The 18,554-nt window shown below is 38.2% G+C and overlaps 1 protein-coding gene across 15 annotated transcripts in view; it reads right to left on the reverse strand.

The window, feature by feature from the left end:
• Positions 1–4,834: 4,834 nt before the first annotated feature.
• The window catches only part of RPS6KA3 (ribosomal protein S6 kinase A3), a 113,692-nt gene continuing 99,972 nt past the window's right edge, over positions 4,835–18,554 (reverse strand). For all 15 annotated transcript variants that reach the window (XM_032389689.1, XM_032389687.1, XM_032389686.1 and 12 more), the window contains 4 exons: positions 17,180–17,256; positions 16,513–16,630; positions 10,900–11,040; positions 4,835–10,261 (listed from right to left, as the gene is read on the reverse strand). In XM_032389689.1, the coding sequence (XP_032245580.1) occupies positions 10,139–10,261; positions 10,900–11,040; positions 16,513–16,630; positions 17,180–17,256 (459 nt within the window). In that variant the 3' untranslated portion in view covers positions 4,835–10,138. The remainder of the gene's footprint in view (positions 10,262–10,899; positions 11,041–16,512; positions 16,631–17,179; positions 17,257–18,554) is intronic.

Below are 18,554 nucleotides of genomic sequence, written 5' to 3' on the forward strand. Positions count from 1 at the left end.
AAGGCAGATGCTTAACCGACTGAGCCACCCAGGTGCCCCAGTAAACTTATTTTTAAATAAGTCACTTTTCTGAAAACATTAGGGTGTCAGCATTATCTTTCCAGGGAAATGGACATACCTAAATGACAGAGAAATACAGTACAATTGTTGGAAACAGTGGTTTTATACCAGAGACATCTGACAGTCTCTGGAGATATTTCTAGTTGTCACAACTGGCGAAGAAGGATGCTGCTGCTGGCACCTAGTGGACAGAGGCCAGGGATGCTGGTAAACATCCTACAGTGCACAGTACAGACTCCCCACCCCCAAACAAAGCATTATCCAGACCAAAACACTAATAGAGCTGAGGATGAGAAATCAATGACATGCATTTCTCAGAGGGAAACTGAAAGACGATGGAGGACTTAAAGTTCTGGGTTTCTCTTCCCATTTGCAATAATTTGCAATAGTCACAATTGAGGATGAAGGATATCTATGAGATTTATTTAAATTTTGCTTTGAGGCCAAATGATTATGAACTTGGGCTTTGAAGTTAGAGAGAGCTGGGTTCAAATTCAGCTCTGCAGCAACTTATTACTCTATGACTATGGACAAGTTACTTAACCTATTTCTAAGTCTTAGTTACCTCAGCTGTAAATTGGGTATAGGAATACTACTTACCATATTGCGTTATTGTGGGAATTAAATTAATATAATGCATTCAGTGTTTAGCAGTTGTGCCTAGCACCTGACAAGTAATCAGTCAGACTCCAAGTGTCTGAAAGTTCAAATATGTAAAAACCAAAAGTCTCTGCCAATTACTCAGTATAAAACCCCAAAGGAGAAAAAAATCAGGCTTTATTTGACTATCATACGATGGTTCCCACATTTGACTGATCATCAGAATCATTTGGAAAGAGGTGAGTCATGGGGCCATCTGAGGGAAATGACTACTGGGCAGAGGACAAAGACCCGGAGTGGGAGCATGCTTAGCGTGATGTGAAATGTTGGGGTTCAGGAGCGAATGGTCAAGAAAAAATTCTTGAGATGTCTTGGTGCAAAAATTAAAGCATGGGGACAGGACCTGTGGGCAGAAAGAGCTGCACTGGGGTTGTGAGGAATGGCTGATTATACACTTCCGAGTTGGGAGGGGGTTAAGGATGGCATAAGTCTCTAAGGAATTTGAAAGTAAGGTTTCCAGGACCTTGAGGGGCTAGCTGTTGTTAGGAAAAGGTCACTTACCACTATCTAGTAAAATCTTAGTCATGAGACCCTTCAGAGGTATATCAGTGGGCTGTATGTTTGGAGGATGATTGCTAACATATATCTTGGTGGGGGGCGGGTAGAGAAAAAGGAAGTTTCCAAAGGGGTTTTTGGAAGGATCCTAGAGGTCTGGTTAATGTCAAGCTAAGGTTGCCTTTTGCCTTTAGCAAAGTATTAACATTGAGGCAGTTGAGTTCCAGAAGGAAGGTCACTCTGCCTGTCTCAAGTGTGTGTCAATGGGCTGTAAGTTTTAAGGAAGTTTAATTTTTTTTCATTTGCCTTTGTTCTCCACACCAGGCATATTCAAGAAATAGCAAGAAGGCCAATGTGGCTAGAACGCAGTAAGCTGGGGGAGTTTGGGCAGATAAAATCAGAGAGGTAAAGGGGACCAAACCACTTGTTACAATCCTTGGTAGGTTTTGAACAGATCATTTCAGCTTCTCTATTAAGAATAGATTGTAGGACACCTGAGTTGGCTCAGTCGGTTAAGCGGCTGCCTTTGGCTCAGGTCATGATTCCGGGGTCCTGGGATCGAGCCCTGCATCAGGCTCCCTGCTCCGAGGGAAGCCTGCTTCTCCCTCCCACATTCCCCCCTGCTTGTGTTCCCTCTCTCGCTGTGTCTCTATCAAATAAATTTAAAAAATCTTAAAAAAAAAAAGAATAGATTGTAGAGGGGCAAGGGAGGAAACACACCATGCAAGGCGCTACTGCAATTGTCCAAGCAAGAGACAGTGGTGACTTGGACTAGGATATAAGGTTTCTTTGTGACATGATGACAATGTTCTAAAATTAGATTATGATAATGGTTACACAACTCTGTAAATATACTAAAAAACAATGACTTATAGTCTTTAAATGGGTGAACCTTAAGTATGTAAATTATATCAATAAAACTGTTAAAAAAAAAAGAACTGGGAAAATGGATGACCAAGGAAAAATGAAAGAATTGACTGACATGGTACTGAGAGCTTAGCTGAGATTAGAAAACATAAACTTGCAGTGGTAGCAATTTGCATAATTGTATGGTTTTTTTCCAACATATCAGTTACTGCTCAGTGGGTATAGTATAGAGGCAAGGATGTAGGGAATTTCAGGGTGCTTCTGAGGTAGAAGTTCAGATGATTAACTATAGGGCCATAAGGTTCAGCCTGGTAGCAGAGGAGCTAAAAAATGAGGATCGCCAGGGCATCTGGATGTCTCAGTTGGTTAAGCATCCAACTCTTGATTTTGGCTTGGGTCATGATTTCAGGGTTGTGATATTAAGCCCTGTGTCGAGCCCCGCGTCGGTTGTGGAACCTGCTTAAGATTCTCTCTCTCCCTCTGCAGTCACCCTTGTCTAAATATAAATAAGTAAGTAAGTAAGTAAATAAATAAATAATAACATGGTCACTAGGAAAAAAAAAAAAAGAATGAGGATTGGGGGTGAAAGGGTGGGGAGAAACAAAAGGGATAAAATTCAAATTCCTTAATATGACTTATTATTTCTGATGGTCTGACCCCTCTCTCTTGAACCTTATGTCATGCTTCTTATGTTTTAGATTCCATTCAGACAGAACTTTTTATTTTCTTGAGTGCCTCTAACTCTCTCCGTACATTCTATTCTACCCTTCCTTCCCCTTTTAGGTTGCAGCATAATCATTGTTTCCTTAGAAGGCCTGCCCTGCCCTGACCCTTAGGCAACTCTGCTATATATTCCTATAGCATCCTGCACTTCCTTTACCTAGCTTTGCTAGTGTCAATCAATTCTATCAATTTAGGGTGGGTTAACAAAATTTAATACCTGGATCTACAAAGCTGCAGAAGAATGACCATGGCAAAAATTGCTGCTCCACATTGGCTTGTCTGAGGAGCCAAATGTTTTTCTAGATAACCACAGTAGGCTGGTTAATGGACCCCAAAAATGTCCATGTCCTAATCCCTGGACCCTGTGAATATATTATCCTACATGGCAAAAGGAATTAGGATTGCAGATGCAATTAATGTTGCTAGTCAGTTGACCTTGAGATGGGGAGATTATCCTGGATTACCTGAGTGGGCCAATCACATGAGTCCATGAGTGAGCCAATCCATGAGAAAAGGTGGAAGAGAGGAGTCAGATTCACGTGAAGAGGACTCTACCCACCATTGCTAGTTTTGAAGATGGAGGAAGGGGGCCATGAGGCAAGGAATGCAGCTAGCCTTCAGAAACTGGGAAAGGCAAGGAAACAATTCTCTCCTAGAGCTTTCAGAAAGCAATTCAGCCTGTCCAACACCTTGGTCTTAGCCCAGTGAGACCCATATTGGACTTCTCACCTACAGAACTGTGAGACAATAAATCTGTGTTGTTTTAAGCCTCAAAGTTTGTGGTGATTTGTTACAGCAGCAGAAAACAAGTACATTAACAACCCTATGTTGCCTCTGTATAATACCAGGTAGACCTTGAAGCTCTCCATCTTAACCTGAATACCCAAATTAATCCAAGTGGATAGTCCCTAAACTATTTTAGGCTGAATTGTGTCTTCCTCCAAATTCGTATGTTGAAGCCTTTACCCCTAATACCCTGGAGTTAAAGTCTTTAAAGAGGTAATAGAGTTAAAATGAGGCTGTTAAGGGTGAGGCCCTAATGTAATATGACTGGTATCCCTGTAAGAGGAAGAGACAGCAGGGGTGGAATGACCACATGAAGAGGCAGCAAGAGGGTGGCCATCTGCAAGCCAAGGAGAGAGGCCTCAGAAGAACCCAACCCTGCTAGCACCTTGATCTTGACTTCCAGACTCCAGAACTCTGATAAATTTCTGTTGTTGAAGCCACCCAGTCTGTGATATTTTGTTATGGCAGCCTGAGATGAATAAATACACCATCATAATACAAAACTACTGAAAATGTCAACGGGGAAGGAAAGATCTAACTGTAGGCCTATAACCCATTCCCTCTCTACCAGGAATCAATGACCTCAATCAAATTCCCTTAAATGTGCCAATGATATTTACTAACTAGCAGAAAGAAAACGAAAAGTCCTTATCTCTAAAATGCTTTTAGCAAGATACGTTTTGTCTGTAGAGATGGCTTATTGTAAAACATGGAATTTATGGATTGATGAAGCATGGTTGGCTGGAGAATGGGGACTCATCATTTGTGTAATTAATGAGGTATAAAAAGGGGATGTTGCAGAACCAAATGACTCCCTTTGTTTAAGCAATGTCTCCACATCGCTCAGAAGGAAACTTGTCCTTTAATTCTGAGTCCAAAATGTACCATAATGAGGAAGAGCAACGGTATTTTGGAGTTAAGTCTGATAATTTTGGACGTCTCCAAGAAAAGATTATTTCACCTATGCCTGGTGATCACTCTGTATCCTTTGAATCATTAATCACGTTTGGTATTGGGTTAAGATCAATGACTCATGTGAGTCTGATGTGACACTCTTTGGGCTAACCAAGACTTTGCATACAAAAATTATCTTGCACTTCTTATTAACTCAGAAATGTTCCCGTTTTAAGTTCTATCAACCCAGTTTGATAAATTTATAATTTGGATAGAATTTGACATTATGAAGGATTATCATATAATTGAAATAACCTGATAAATGACATACATGCATTTATTTGAAATTTTATTATATAAATTTTCATTTCTTTTAAAGATTACAAAACCTGTTCTGTGACAGGAATACAAGCAATATTGTTCCAGGATTATTCATGGATACATCTGAAAGAGCTTAGATTACACATTAATAGTATGATTTGAAAACTTCCCAGATTAAACTCTTAAGTAAAACAATTTAAAGTATTCAGTGATAATTAATCCTTTACAAGCATTTCATAATTATGGCAGCAGTGCCAAGCATCTGATGCAATTTAACCACCAATAAAAGGTACAATACATAGGAACTCATGATATGGTACCTTGGGCTTCTGGCATGCCTTACTAGAGAGAAACTAGTATAAAGTAAGATCATGTATAATAGTAGAAAAATATTTGTGATTTTTTTTCTTTTTTAAAAACTGTTTAAGTAGTTGCCCACCCCATTCCCACCCAAGGCCAAAAATGCAAAATAATTACATCCCTTAGGTGTATACCTTCCCTTTTGCTTAGGGTAAGAGTTAAGATAAACCTAATACATGTACACAATTTTAAGAATTAAAAACTCATCACCCATAATTATTAAGGATGCTAAGGAATGGCAATTAAAAAAAAAAGCTTTAGATGATAAACTACACTTAGAGAAACACAAACCAAAACCTTTATCCTTATACCCTTGCTTTGTATTTAAAAGTTCTACTTTACACACTTGTTTGAAAAACTCAGTATACAGTTCATTCAGTACTATAGTGATACTAGGAGTAAAGATTTTCACTTCAATTAGATATTGAACTAATCTACTTAGAGAGACTATTACAGAGACTCTCCTCTCACATACGTTTACACATATTGTACTGAAATGGTATGTGCTCTAAAAGAGGTTTTCTTGAGGTTTGCATCTCTGAACCTAGTCTCTAAATTTTCCTTTCCACTAATCTCTATTCAATGTCATATACTTTGCTAGTTGCTCTGGGAGAAGTCATGGACATTTAAACAGCTTATCATGCACTTCAAGGTTATATGGCAAAATAATGAGGAAAGTGCCGTAAGAGGTAGGAAGTAGACTCTCATCCCAACCCTTGGTATGCCCTGTTATGAACAGTTAAAAGACTAGAATCAAAGTGGTAAATGTGAGACTGATAGTAATACAAGGCTTAAGAAAATTAAGTCGACTTAATTACTAGAATTCTTTGAGAACACTCAGTCACATTGGAACCAGTTACAAGTCACTTGACCACACAAAATACAGCAGTGTCAGAAGTACATAAAGCACACTGTAGATACAAATTCTTCTTGGCCATCCATATTTAGGTATTATCATTCTGTAGATTCTTCACTAGAAAAAGTGGTTAAGCGTAGCTCTGCAGAATACCACAGTCCCAAGAAAGCAAATTTCATTCCTTCATTAATTGGTCTCCACCAATGATCACTTGGGGAAACCAGCAAAATATAAGCAATCTGGAGGTGAAAAGAGGACTATTTTCACTGAAATATAAATACTGAGTTAAGTCAACTTATCTGTGAATTAAATAAAACTCAATGTATACATCTAGTGTGAGTCACATGGAGCTGGACCTTTCAGAGGGACAGAACTCTAGGACTAGATTGGAACCTCTTGGTTTAAGCACCAAGGGTCAACCATGGAACCCATCGTATTTCTTAAACACAGAAAACAGACCTTTTCTAACTCTTTACATTCCTGAGATACCTGTCCTAATGCCTTCACAAATCTCATGAATGCTTGATACCACCATGAGAATTTTCTCTATAAAATATGGTAAAGCAAGCTGAAAAATTTTCCATCATTTATAAAGGCCAGGAAGTAGAGAATATCAAAGCCCTGTTGAGATATGTATTGCTGACTTCCATGGTGATTAAGTACATCTATACCAAGGCTCCCAAATCTTAAATGTTTCTCTGCTCTCATCCCAGGCTGGACCTACCCCAGTTCCTTTCCAACCCAATTCATTCTGCTTACTCATGAAGCCTTTGCACCCCTCTCCCCCTTCAAATCTTTCCTGGGCTGAGGGTGCAGGGAACAGCAAACAGGCCAGCCCCACCTCTGATAATGTCCCCTGGCCCCAAAAGCAACTACTTCTTAAAATTAGGTGGGAAATGGTTGATCCAAACCCATACTTTGCAGCCTACCACATGTGAAATGTGAATCTCTACTGCATACACACACCCCCTCCAGACACTCACTAAGTGACTTTTCCCCACACATTAGCCTTGCAGCATCTTGATTCTGTGCCTTGTCAAAATCATTACATTTTTGCATTTTTGGGGTTGCTTGTGAATAAATGAATCCGTATTAAATCTGTTAAAGGTCTACTGTACTTAGAAAAAAAGACATCTCTATAAATTAGAAGGAGCTGAAATGACTTACATAAAAAATTAAAAGGACAAAAACTTACCTTAACATCATCACTTGAAAGGGAAGATACAAAACACGTGGTAGTGTAATCCATATTTTTCAGCATGTGCTTGGAAAAGTTAAATGCAATCTACCATTCTAGATATTATTTTGGATTATAGGATAAGAGGAGGTTTGTAAAAGTGGCCTGATGGTTTAGTTCTTTCTTTCACATTGAAATAATCTTTAAGACTGAACTAAAACCTTCTGGGAGAAGCCCTGGTAACTAGGGGAACTAAATGGTGAAGGGCCCAGTGGAGCTGGACTCAGTAATTAATGGAAAGGTAAACCCAGGGCAAGCATTACACAATTGTTGGCCAAGTTTGTCTGCCGTAAGTCAAAGGCAATAGGAACACCAGGACCACAGATGAAATAAATTAAGCTCACGAACTGCATTTTAGGCAACAAAAGCCTTCAGTTTTGTGAACATACAACTTGCTTTTCTCCAATAAAATTGGCAGCTGGAGTAGGCAAAGAAGGCAGTATCTTTGAAAGCAATAAACTTGCCATTCATCTACCAGTAGAGTATTGTCCTAAGAAATATGTATTTTTTTTGAACAACTCTGCTCCTGGTTGGGTATTAATATGAAGGGAAGGCAGCATGGTGTTATGAGGGAAAAAAACTGAATGGGAAGTTAAGGATTCTAGTCTTTGCTTTGGGTCTTAGGTACTTTACATGCAATATGAGAGTTATTTAGATAATTTATTATCTAAATTAGATAAGTTATTTAGATAATAAATTATATAGATAATTTATAAGGATTTACACCTTTACTTCTGGTTCTAAGACTCTGATGGACAAAACACCTAAGCAATTATGGAATAGCATCAGTGTCCAAAATTTGAAAATATGTCTTTTTTTTTTTGCTCAGAGTTACATTAACATTTTAAAAGTGACAAGAATTTGGGATGGTCATGGTTTGAAACACTGAATAGAGGAGAGAGAGAAAGAAAGAAAAAATGTTTTCTTTACAGGCAATGGGAAGCAGTTTTTGATAGTTAGCATTCATATACTCAAGAATTTTAATAAAACTTTCTCCATCTAGATCTTCTGCATCCTTCTTCCTATACATTTTTTTATTTAGAAGATAAACTTACATTTGATTTCTATGCAATAATCATTTTGTGTCACTTAAGCAAAATGAATGTTATAGATTTTCCCTTTCTCTTTAGTTGCATAGAGGAGAAATTAAGGAATAATAAGTGGCTTCTAAGACATTTAACTAAAGTACGCTTTCTTGGCTTTGTACTCTCAAAGAAAGATTTAAAGCTTCAGGCAGGTAAAAAGACTTCTGATGTAAATGGCTCAGTACATGGCTAAGAGATCTGTTGGGCACATTGTTGATGAGGTTAAGTTAAATCACTTTTTCCTTGTTCATGTTTTTCATATTACATATCAATGTATACTAGGTAGCTCGACTAAAATACAGGTAATAATGGATACAAAAGTTTCTTTAATCAAATAGAATTGTGGAAACTACCCAAATTAGATGTAGGTAATGAATACTGTAATCTAAGCAGACCCAGTGACCACTATGAAAGCTGATCATTTCTGAAGTTAAAGGAAGCATTATATGGCTATAAATTATCAGAAGGAATTCAGAAAACACTCAATGGTGAACATTCACTTAGGTACTTGAGCTATGATTTCAGGTGAGAACAGATACTGTTTGATCAAGAATGTTTTATTCCCTCGAATAAGAAAGTTTAAATCCAATTTCATAGAGAGGCTGGTGGCCTTTATTACATTCAAATTAGTGTTTAATATAGAGCATTGTAATGGGATAGAACTCATTATGATTTACCTTTTTTCCAAAAAAGCATACTTTTCTTGCAGGTATACAAGAACAGGTATCCTGTTATTCATACGCTAAATTCTGCAATTTGATCTATTTAAACATGAAAGATCTAATGGGACTTGAATGACCTGTTGTTAAATTTTCCTTCGCCAATATCTTCACCATAACTCTTAAAGGCCTTTGATGTATATTGGCAAAATCCCAAATTATATGCCAAATACTAAGTATGGATACTATTCAAGATCAAAAGTGCAAGAACTACTTCCTTAATTAAGGAAAAAAGAACCCTAAGGAGTTGCAACGTATATGGACTAACTTCATAGGTGTACTCTTGATGTCATGCCACACACACGTGATAACTTTCTCTACCATAACAGCTCTCTAAGTTAGTCTGACAAAGCACCTGACTTTAAGAAACAAACAAATGAACGAACCAGTGAAACAGACATGGGGAAAGATATATACATTTTGGAAGTATTACATTCAACAGCTGTTCCACAATCTGGCCATTTTTAGGGCTGTCCAACAATACTGTTAATCCAGGTGAACTATTTAACCCGATTTAATAGTCAATTGATTAATAATAATAGATTCCAAGTTAAACAAAGCATGTATACATTAAAGAAAGCAGTACAGAAATGTACTGTATATGAACTGTTTACAAAAACATACAAAATGTTGGATGGCACAAGGGATACAGTGCTAATAGAAACGGATTGTTTAAGCTAAGTGCTTAACATAAACTGTCCATCCCTATAACTAACAAAGAATATTTCAGGGACATGAAATATTTCCTATAAAAATAATGCTATATGGTGTAGAGTACTTTATTCAGTGTATTTTTAGGTGGTATTCATATGTTCATTATTCTTGTTGATTCAGTGAATATGTCTTCATCATGTTTCCATTTTCATTTCACCCGAAGCTCCAGGAAAATCTAACTTGCTAACAATCATTTAAAGCGAGAAGAGACGGAAGCAGGAGCAGCAGCAGGAGCAGCAGCATTATGGGTACCAGCTGGGACAGTGTGTGCTTGCAGGTGTCTCTCAGATATGTGCTACCTGTCGCCAGAACTTGTGCTATCAGCTTACACCATGGTACCAAATAGCTCACTGAGGTCACTTCACAGGGCTGTGGAGGTGATTTTTTTAATACCTCTCCGCTGAGCAAGAGTAGAGCGGCCTACTGGTTCCAAAACTGGCGACTGATTACGGTTTAAAGCAGAATATGTAGCTGCCATAGCACCCTGAAAACAGGAAAGAGAGGTCACAACACAAATGACAATGGCTAGTCACAAGTACACAGAATATGAAATGCAGACTTTTTTCCCCCTAGATAATTTCTTCATGAAATGTATATACATTTAACTGGGCTTATAATGAAAATAACCATACTGGTCAAACCCTCCGATTTAACTAAAATTAAAGAGGCAAACGTGGGAGGCTGAACTTGTGGATGAGAAAGGACAGGGATGGGCTTATAACAAGCAGGCCTCACTTTACTCAGGACTATTCAACTTTTTGTTTCTTTGCAATGCTTTAACATGAGAGGCAGCAAAGCATGCTCTTTTGGAACCTGTTTTGCCACTGCGACAACCTCAGAGTTTGCTCTGGGTTTTGCGTAAGAAAGCAAAGTATAAACAAAAGTTAGGAAATCCATAGGCCTACGTGATTGATAAATTCAGAAGTCATTCTTAAACTAGTTTTATTATATTTTGGCGTGCTTTGACTTTTTCTTTTCTAAACCGCTCATTGTAAGAGAATCTCACTTGAGGAAATGGATGCCGGCTGAGCGAAAGGGAAAAAGGTGCTGCAGGCATGGAGAGGGAGGCTCACAGTGTTCTGGAGGACATGCAGAAAACAGTGCCTGAATGGGGCCGCTCACCTTGACTAGATGGGGTGCGTCCTGTCTGTTTAGTTGGTATTGTGGCAGTTGGTCCCAGTGGACGATCCAAGGATGTCTGAGCACAAGGGCAGCAGTCAGTCTCTGATGAGGATCCACATGAAGCATCTTTGACACCAGGTCCTGTAAAGGGAAGAAGAAGAATAATAAAACAAGCTTAAACTTTTGTTTGTTTTTCTATAGCACTTGATACTGGTCAGCATTCTTCCTTAGCTTTTATGACACTATTTTTTCCTGGTACCAAACCTTGAGGTTCAAAGCAATTTGGTCAACATGACAATTTCTCCTTTTTTTTAAAGATTTATTTTAGAGAGAGTGAGAGAGAGAGACAGAGAGAGAGAACTGCAAGTGAGCATGAGCAGGGGGAGAGGCAGTGAGAGAGAGAGAGAGAAGAGAATCTCAAGTATACTCCCCGACATGGGGCTCAATCCCACGACTCTGAGATCATGACCTGAGGTGAAATGAAGAGTCGTACGCTTAACTGACTGAGCCACCTCGGTGCCCCCAACATGGCAATTTCTTTGCGGGGAAAAAAAAAAAAAAAAGGCAAAAACCTAAGTCTCTGTTTTCTCCTCCCTGAGTAACAGTAATTTTGGTGCATTACAAAGAGTAAATTTACCACATTTATGTATCTTTAAGCACTTTGGCTCTTTTTTCACTGAGATATTCTGATTTTTCTACACTTCTGTAGGTTTATTTCTAAGTAATTTTTTGTGCTGCTGGTAATAATGAAAAGCAGAACATAACTGTCCCAATAATAGGAATTTAATTGGAGAGCTCCAAATGCCCCCTCCAAAAGATTAGAGTTCTTTTTTTTTTTTTAAAGTAGGCTCCACGCCCAACGTGGGGCTTGAACTCACAACCCCAAGATCAAGAGTCACATGCTCCACCGACTGAGCCAGCCAGGTGCCCCAGATTTTTATTTTTCCACTTCATGGGCATCGCACAGGCATTATTAAAAAAAAAATCAGAAATACAGAGAAGCAAAAAGAACATGAAGAACGCCCAGAATCCCACTCTTCCAAAGAAAATGCTTTCTATCTATCCAAATGCTTTCCTATGCATGGAATATAGATCCATATAATTGCTAGATAGTTTTATACTCTCTAAAATAACAACAGTTGTGACTTATAAAAGCCATCTACAACTTGTTTAATTTTTCATTCAAAATATAGCTATTGAGTATCTATTAAAGGTCAGGTATTCTGCTAGGCATTGGGTATTTAGCAGTGAATAAGATAGAAATGAACTCTGACCTCATGAAGCTTTCAGCCCAGTGAGGGAGAAACAAAGAATCAATTACAAAGCAAACAATAAGTTCTTTGATGGGATGAATAAAGAAAGCTAGAGGAACACAAAGAGACAGTGACCTGAACAGGATGGGGTGGCTTAGAAGTGACTTCTTTAGAGGAATGTTAGATCTGAAGGATGAGCAGTAGATGGATTAGAGAAGGGGAGGAGGAAACAGAGCAATTCAGGGAGATAGAGCAGAGTGTGTTTAGAGGAAAGCCTTCAGGGACGAGAACATGCCACAATTAAGGAACTAAAAGGAGTGCAGTGAGGCTGTAACAAAAAATGCCAAGTAGAACATGGCAGCAGATAAGTGGGAAAGGCGAGAAGGGACCAGACCATGAAGGCCCTGGTAAGCTACATTAGCAAATCTGGACTTTGTATGCAGGTAAGAAATTATTCAAAGCAAAGGAGTGATACAGTCAGGTTTGTACTTTAGAGAGCTTACACTCACTAAGTGTGGAGGAAAATGGATCGGAGGGTGCAAGCCTGAAGACTCCAATTTGAGACTCGTGAGAGATGATGGCTTCAGGGAAGTATAAGAGATGGAGAAATATGGATGGTATTGAGGTACTTAAGAGAAAGAACCAACAGAACCTGGTCACTGACTGGTACTGGGAATTGAGGAGATGTTATTCCAAGTATTCCTCTGCTATTATTTACAGTTTCTTATTTTTAGTTATCATTAACAACTAAGAACAGGAACAAGCTACGGAACAGAATTAGAAATAAAAAGTGAAACAATTAGGAACTCCCCTTCCAAATTCTTAAAGTGGGAAAATGTGCTTCAAGTATATAAAAGGTTGCAAAACTGCCCAGGGGCATAACAAAACGCTATTCCTTCCATAGGTCTCATCACTCTGCTCAGATAAGCTCATTCGTGCTCATGGCTTTAGCTACTACAGATGATGACAACTCCTAACTCCACTGTCCACCCAAGACTTCTCTCCTAAGATCTGCATCCATATAGCCAGTTGCCTAATGGACATACATCTCTTAATTATATATCACAGTCGCATTTCTTTTCTTTTTTTTTTTTTAAAGATTTTATTTATTTATTTGACAGAGAGACAGAGAGACAGCAAGAGAGGGAAAACAAGCAGGGGGAGTGGCAGAGGGAGAAGCAGGCTCCCCGCAGAGCAGGGAGCCCGATGCGGGGCTCGATCCCAGGACCCTGGGATCATGACCTGAGCTGAAGGCAGACCCTTAACGACTGAGCCACCCAGGCGCCCCTCACAGTCACATTTCAAATTCTTCATGTCCAAATCTGTAATCATCACTCCTCTCAAAACCACTTCTTTTGTATTCCACATCTTGGTGAAGGACACCACTACCGACTTATTTGCCTGAGGTGGAAATGTGGACTACACGCTTACTATCTGCTTATCCCTTGCTTCTTTTTTCTTTAAAGATTTCTTTATTTATTTTGAGAGAGAGAGAGAGAGCGAGTGAGATAATCTCAAGCAGACTCTGTGCTCAGCACGGAGCCCAACGTGGGCCCTGAGATCATGACCTGAGCCGAAACCAAGAGTCGGGCGCTTAACCAACTATGCCACTCAGGTGCCCTTCCTTTGCTTCTTATGTCCATTTAACCACTGAGTCTATTTTGCCCCCTAAATTTCTCTTTCATTTGCCTCAAATCCTGCTACAACTGCTCTAGTTTAGGTCTTCATCATTTGTGACCTGAAATATTGTAAAACCTTACAAATAAAACTACCCTTAATATTAGGTCAGTGAGGACTGAATGAAATAATATAGGTATATGTGTTAGCACAGTCCTTGGCACATAAGTGCCCAGTGAATTGTAGTGATGGTACTGTTCTTCTCAAAGCCACATATGACACATATGGCCCATATGACTGATGACATTCACATATGCCACTTGCTCTTGAGGCAACACATCAGATTGATAGAACCCTCCCTCCCAATTTTGTGGGTATTCACTGTACCATATAATGCTTGTAATCTCAAGTCTTAACTCGACAAATTAGCAAAAGTTATCAGTAATAACGTGATATTTATAAGAAAGGCTGTGAGTTAGATCCAATTTTTTTGTGCTCTATTTTCATCTCATCCTCAGCTGTCTTTCTCTTTCATTCAAAAAAGCATACTGGAATGCAAGTCAATGAGAACCAAATTATCAAAATTAAAGCAAGTTAAGGTTATCTCTATAATTTATTTAAAAAGGAGGCAATGGGTAAGCTCCCATACTTTACATGGTGACATTACTTAATATGTCTCACAACTGATCATGACAATTTCTAGCAGACTCCAGAGATAAGAATTACTGCTCTACAGAACAAACTTGAAAAAGGAAAATCTGATCACTATAATGCTTAATATTTTTCAACAGTTCTCCAATACCTAGAATAAACCTGAAATCCTGAGCATAATCTACAAAGCCTTTTATAATTTGGGTTCATCAGCTACCTTCTCATGTGTACCCTGTACTAGTCACAACAAACTGTGCACAGCAACCTGGAGGCATTCTGCCATTTTCAGGCTGTCCTGACCACAAAGAGCATGTGCTGCTCCCTCAGCCTGGGATGGAATACATCCTTCTGCTCCCTAAAGCTGCCAGGAAAATCCCTTCACTGCTTCTGGAAAGCTTTCCTGGAAATCTTTCTGACCGAGCACCATCTGTGAACTTCTTTAACACAGAAAATATACCACTGTAACAGCACACGTGACACTCTACTGTATACTTCTGGCCATCTCCCAACTAGACTATGAGCTTCCTGAGATCAGGAATTCTATCTCAGTCACATCTTTGATCCCTAGACCCTCACATATTAAGCATGTTGTAAGTGCTTAATACATGGATTAAAAAGAAATCCCAGAAAAAATCAATCATCTGGTTTAAGAAATATTGTTAAAAAAAGGGGAAAGGCTAACATTTAATTTTAAATCAGTTACAAAGCCAAATATCATCTATGCAGACATTAAATTAGTTAACAGAGGCTTCATGTCTATGCCAAAAGTATCAACCTACATTTTTGACATACCCTATTTACTTATGCAATCATCTGAACTTGGGCTTCCATCAAGAGAAATCAGCAAGCACTTTTACCAGTATATATCTTCTTTATCTCCTCTATGTTTTTCCTTATTCAGAAGTGGAAAACTTTGCTTTTCTTTTTCGAATTTTTAAGATTTTCCCTCTTGTTTTTACAAGAGCATTTTCTATGAATAAAGTAAAACTAGAACAGAGTTGGAAATCAAGTCTGCTGGAGGACGGCAGATCTTCCAGTGAGAAAGGCTTTTCAAATGGATTTCAAGCAGACACTATAAAACTATACTACCATTTACTGTGAAAAAGATAAGACCCTTTTCTACATAATATGGACCAAAAATAGAACATGGTGCAGTTATTCTAGGGAATAAGGGCTTTGGAACCAACTGCTAGGTTTGAAGCACCCACATGCTCCCTGCATGTAACCATGGACAAATTCACACAAAAATTCTGTCCTTGGTTTCTTTCTGTGAAATGGGGATACTACCACCTATTTTACAGGGTTTGGAAGAGGATTAAATCTTTTTTTTAAATTTTTAAAAATTTATTATTTATTTGACAGAGAGAGAGAGAGCGACAGCGAGAGAGGAAACACAAGCAGGGGGAGTGGGAGAGGGAGAAGCAGGCTTCCCACTGAGCAGGGAGCCCGATGTGGGGCTCGATCCCTGGACCCCGGGATCATGACCCGAGCCGAAGGCAGACGCTTAACAACTGAGCCACCCAGGCGCCCCTGGAAGAGGATTAGATGGGATGATTTAGGTGAGGTGCAGTGTGAGGCACAGAACACACAAATCATGAAGATTACCACCATTATTATTATTATGGTTAACAGATTTATATATTTTTTCTTCCAAATTTTTATTTAAATTCTAGTTAGTTAACATATAGTGTAATATTGGTTTCAGGAGCAGAATTTAGTGGTTCATCACTTACATATAACATCCAGTGCTCCTCACAACAAATGCCATCCTTAACACCCATCACCCATCTAGCCCATCCCCCACCCATCCCTCCATCAACCCTGAGTTTGTTCTCTCTCGTTAAGAGTCTCTTATACCACCATTATTATTCATCATGTTTGTGAGTAAGTAGTTTTAGATGTATAGGTAATAAAGCCAAACCAATACCTTCTGGGAAACAAAATAATTGGTCCATTTTTGAGTTCAAGTTATTTGGTAACATCACTTCAAAGTAATACTTTATAAACAAAAGTTTGTAACTATTATTTTTTTCTCACCAGGGATTATGAAAAATTATTTTCTCAAAAGCTTATAATAGGAAGCCATACTTACCTTTGCTGTGTCTGAAACAGAATTCCAGTAACCACCACTGAGTGAGAATTTTCCGCTGCCTATCCGTGCCAATATTTCCTCTGGTGTATCATCAGGGCCATTTGCAAATGGAGTGTAACTAATTTATAATGAAATTAAAATGTTAATGAATAAAATTTCTTTTTTGGTTGGTAATCTTCACATTTATTTGCAGTGTTCAAGAGTACTCCGGGTAATTAAATTAATGTAATACTTTACTGAAATCTCCTAAAGTGAAAAATATCAACATCATGAAGCTCCATTAAGCACCAGGTCAAGGTATAAGCTATGAAATATTAATTAGACTTAATATATGATACTATAAATATTTTAAGATATGACACATAAGAATAGAATATTTAAAAACAGTGTATGTTTACAACATAAGAGTACAAAAGAGATATGGAAAAAATCAAGTTAAGACCTTAAGACATTAACAAATGGTACATTAAAGAAAATCAGTAATGATACAGTTATAAATGTGGTGTATATATATATATATATATACACACACAGAGAGATACACACACAGGACTACATTATTAGATAACATGAGAAAACATGAAAAGAAAGACATTACAACACAGAGATTAAAAAAAATAGAAAAAAATACTGATGAATAAATGCTTACAACATATGGTCCACTCACCCAGTAAGCATTGTATAGAGGAGGACACCAAGACTCCATATATCACAAGCAGCATCATAGCCTTGTCGTTTTAAAACCTAGAAAAAGTAAAAATTAGTATTAACATACTACTGTTTAGAGATTTGAATAGGCTGTGAAATGTACTATCTTCTAAATCAATGTATTTAAGAAAAACCTCAAAAGAACATGGTTAAGAAACAAGGCAATATATTAATCCTATTTTATAACATTCTACAACTCATAATTCATATATATATATATATATATAAATTTGATTTTGGTATTTGAATTAGCATTTATTGAGTGATGCCATGGCAGACAGAGGACTATAAAATAAAATGAAGGTAAGTTTCTTTTTCTCCCCCCACTGCTTCCCTCTAAGTTTCTTATTTAAATGAATTTATATTCATTTTGTATGAGGCTGCAGAAGTGGTTACATAAAACACTAGTTTTAGGAACACATAAAAGTACAAACAATATAATGAAAAATTACACTTTTACATATATAAAATATGATTCACTTGAGCATTTAGTAATCACCAAGTATTATCAGGCATGAACAGTGATAAATACAAAACACTCTTGTTTCCTTAAGAAAATTAAGACTATGGCAGGGGAAATAAACATATAGTTAATAAAGCAACATATTATAACAAAATTATGCCTAAAGTGGTATAGGTATAAAGATGAGGAAACAATTCATTCATTTTTGTTTTTAAAGATTTATTTATTTTAGAAAGGGAGAGCGAGAGCAAGAGTGAGTGGGGGGGAGGGGGAGAGGGAGAGAGAATCTCGAGAAGACTCCCCGCTGAGCATGGAGCCTGACATGGGACTCAATCCTATGACCCTGAGATAATGACCTGAGCCGAAGTCAACAGTTAGACACTTAACCGACTGAGCCATCCAGGTGCCCCAAAACAATTCATTCTTGATATGGAGAGAGAAGGAAGGCTACGGGGCAGCCTGCTTGTACTGGGCGTATAAGTAAGAATTCAGGAGGCAAAGGGAGGAGGTGGAGGAGAGTAGAGGACACTCCAAGAACAGAGGCAAGAGAGCAGAGCATGCTTAAGGACAGGCAAGGATTCAGTGTGGCCAGATGTCCAGGTAAGGGATACCAGAGAGAACAAAGAAGGGCTTTTATAAATATCTTAAGGATTTTTCCTGTAGGCAATCTGTGGTCATTGAAGCATTAAACAGGGAAATAAAATAAGTAGATGGGTATACCAAAAGGATAACTCAAGGTATAGAGGAAATGCTGGCAAGAAGACAGACTGGAAACAAGGCCATCTGATAGGAGGCAACTTGTAGCAAACTAAGTGAAAGGCTATGAGGAACCACACTAAGGCAGGACATGGAGAGAAAAAGATGTAATGAT

Source organism: Phoca vitulina, unplaced genomic scaffold, assembly GCF_004348235.1.
Source record: "Phoca vitulina isolate PV1807 unplaced genomic scaffold, GSC_HSeal_1.0 scaffold55, whole genome shotgun sequence".
Taxonomy (NCBI): Eukaryota; Metazoa; Chordata; class Mammalia; order Carnivora; family Phocidae; genus Phoca; species Phoca vitulina.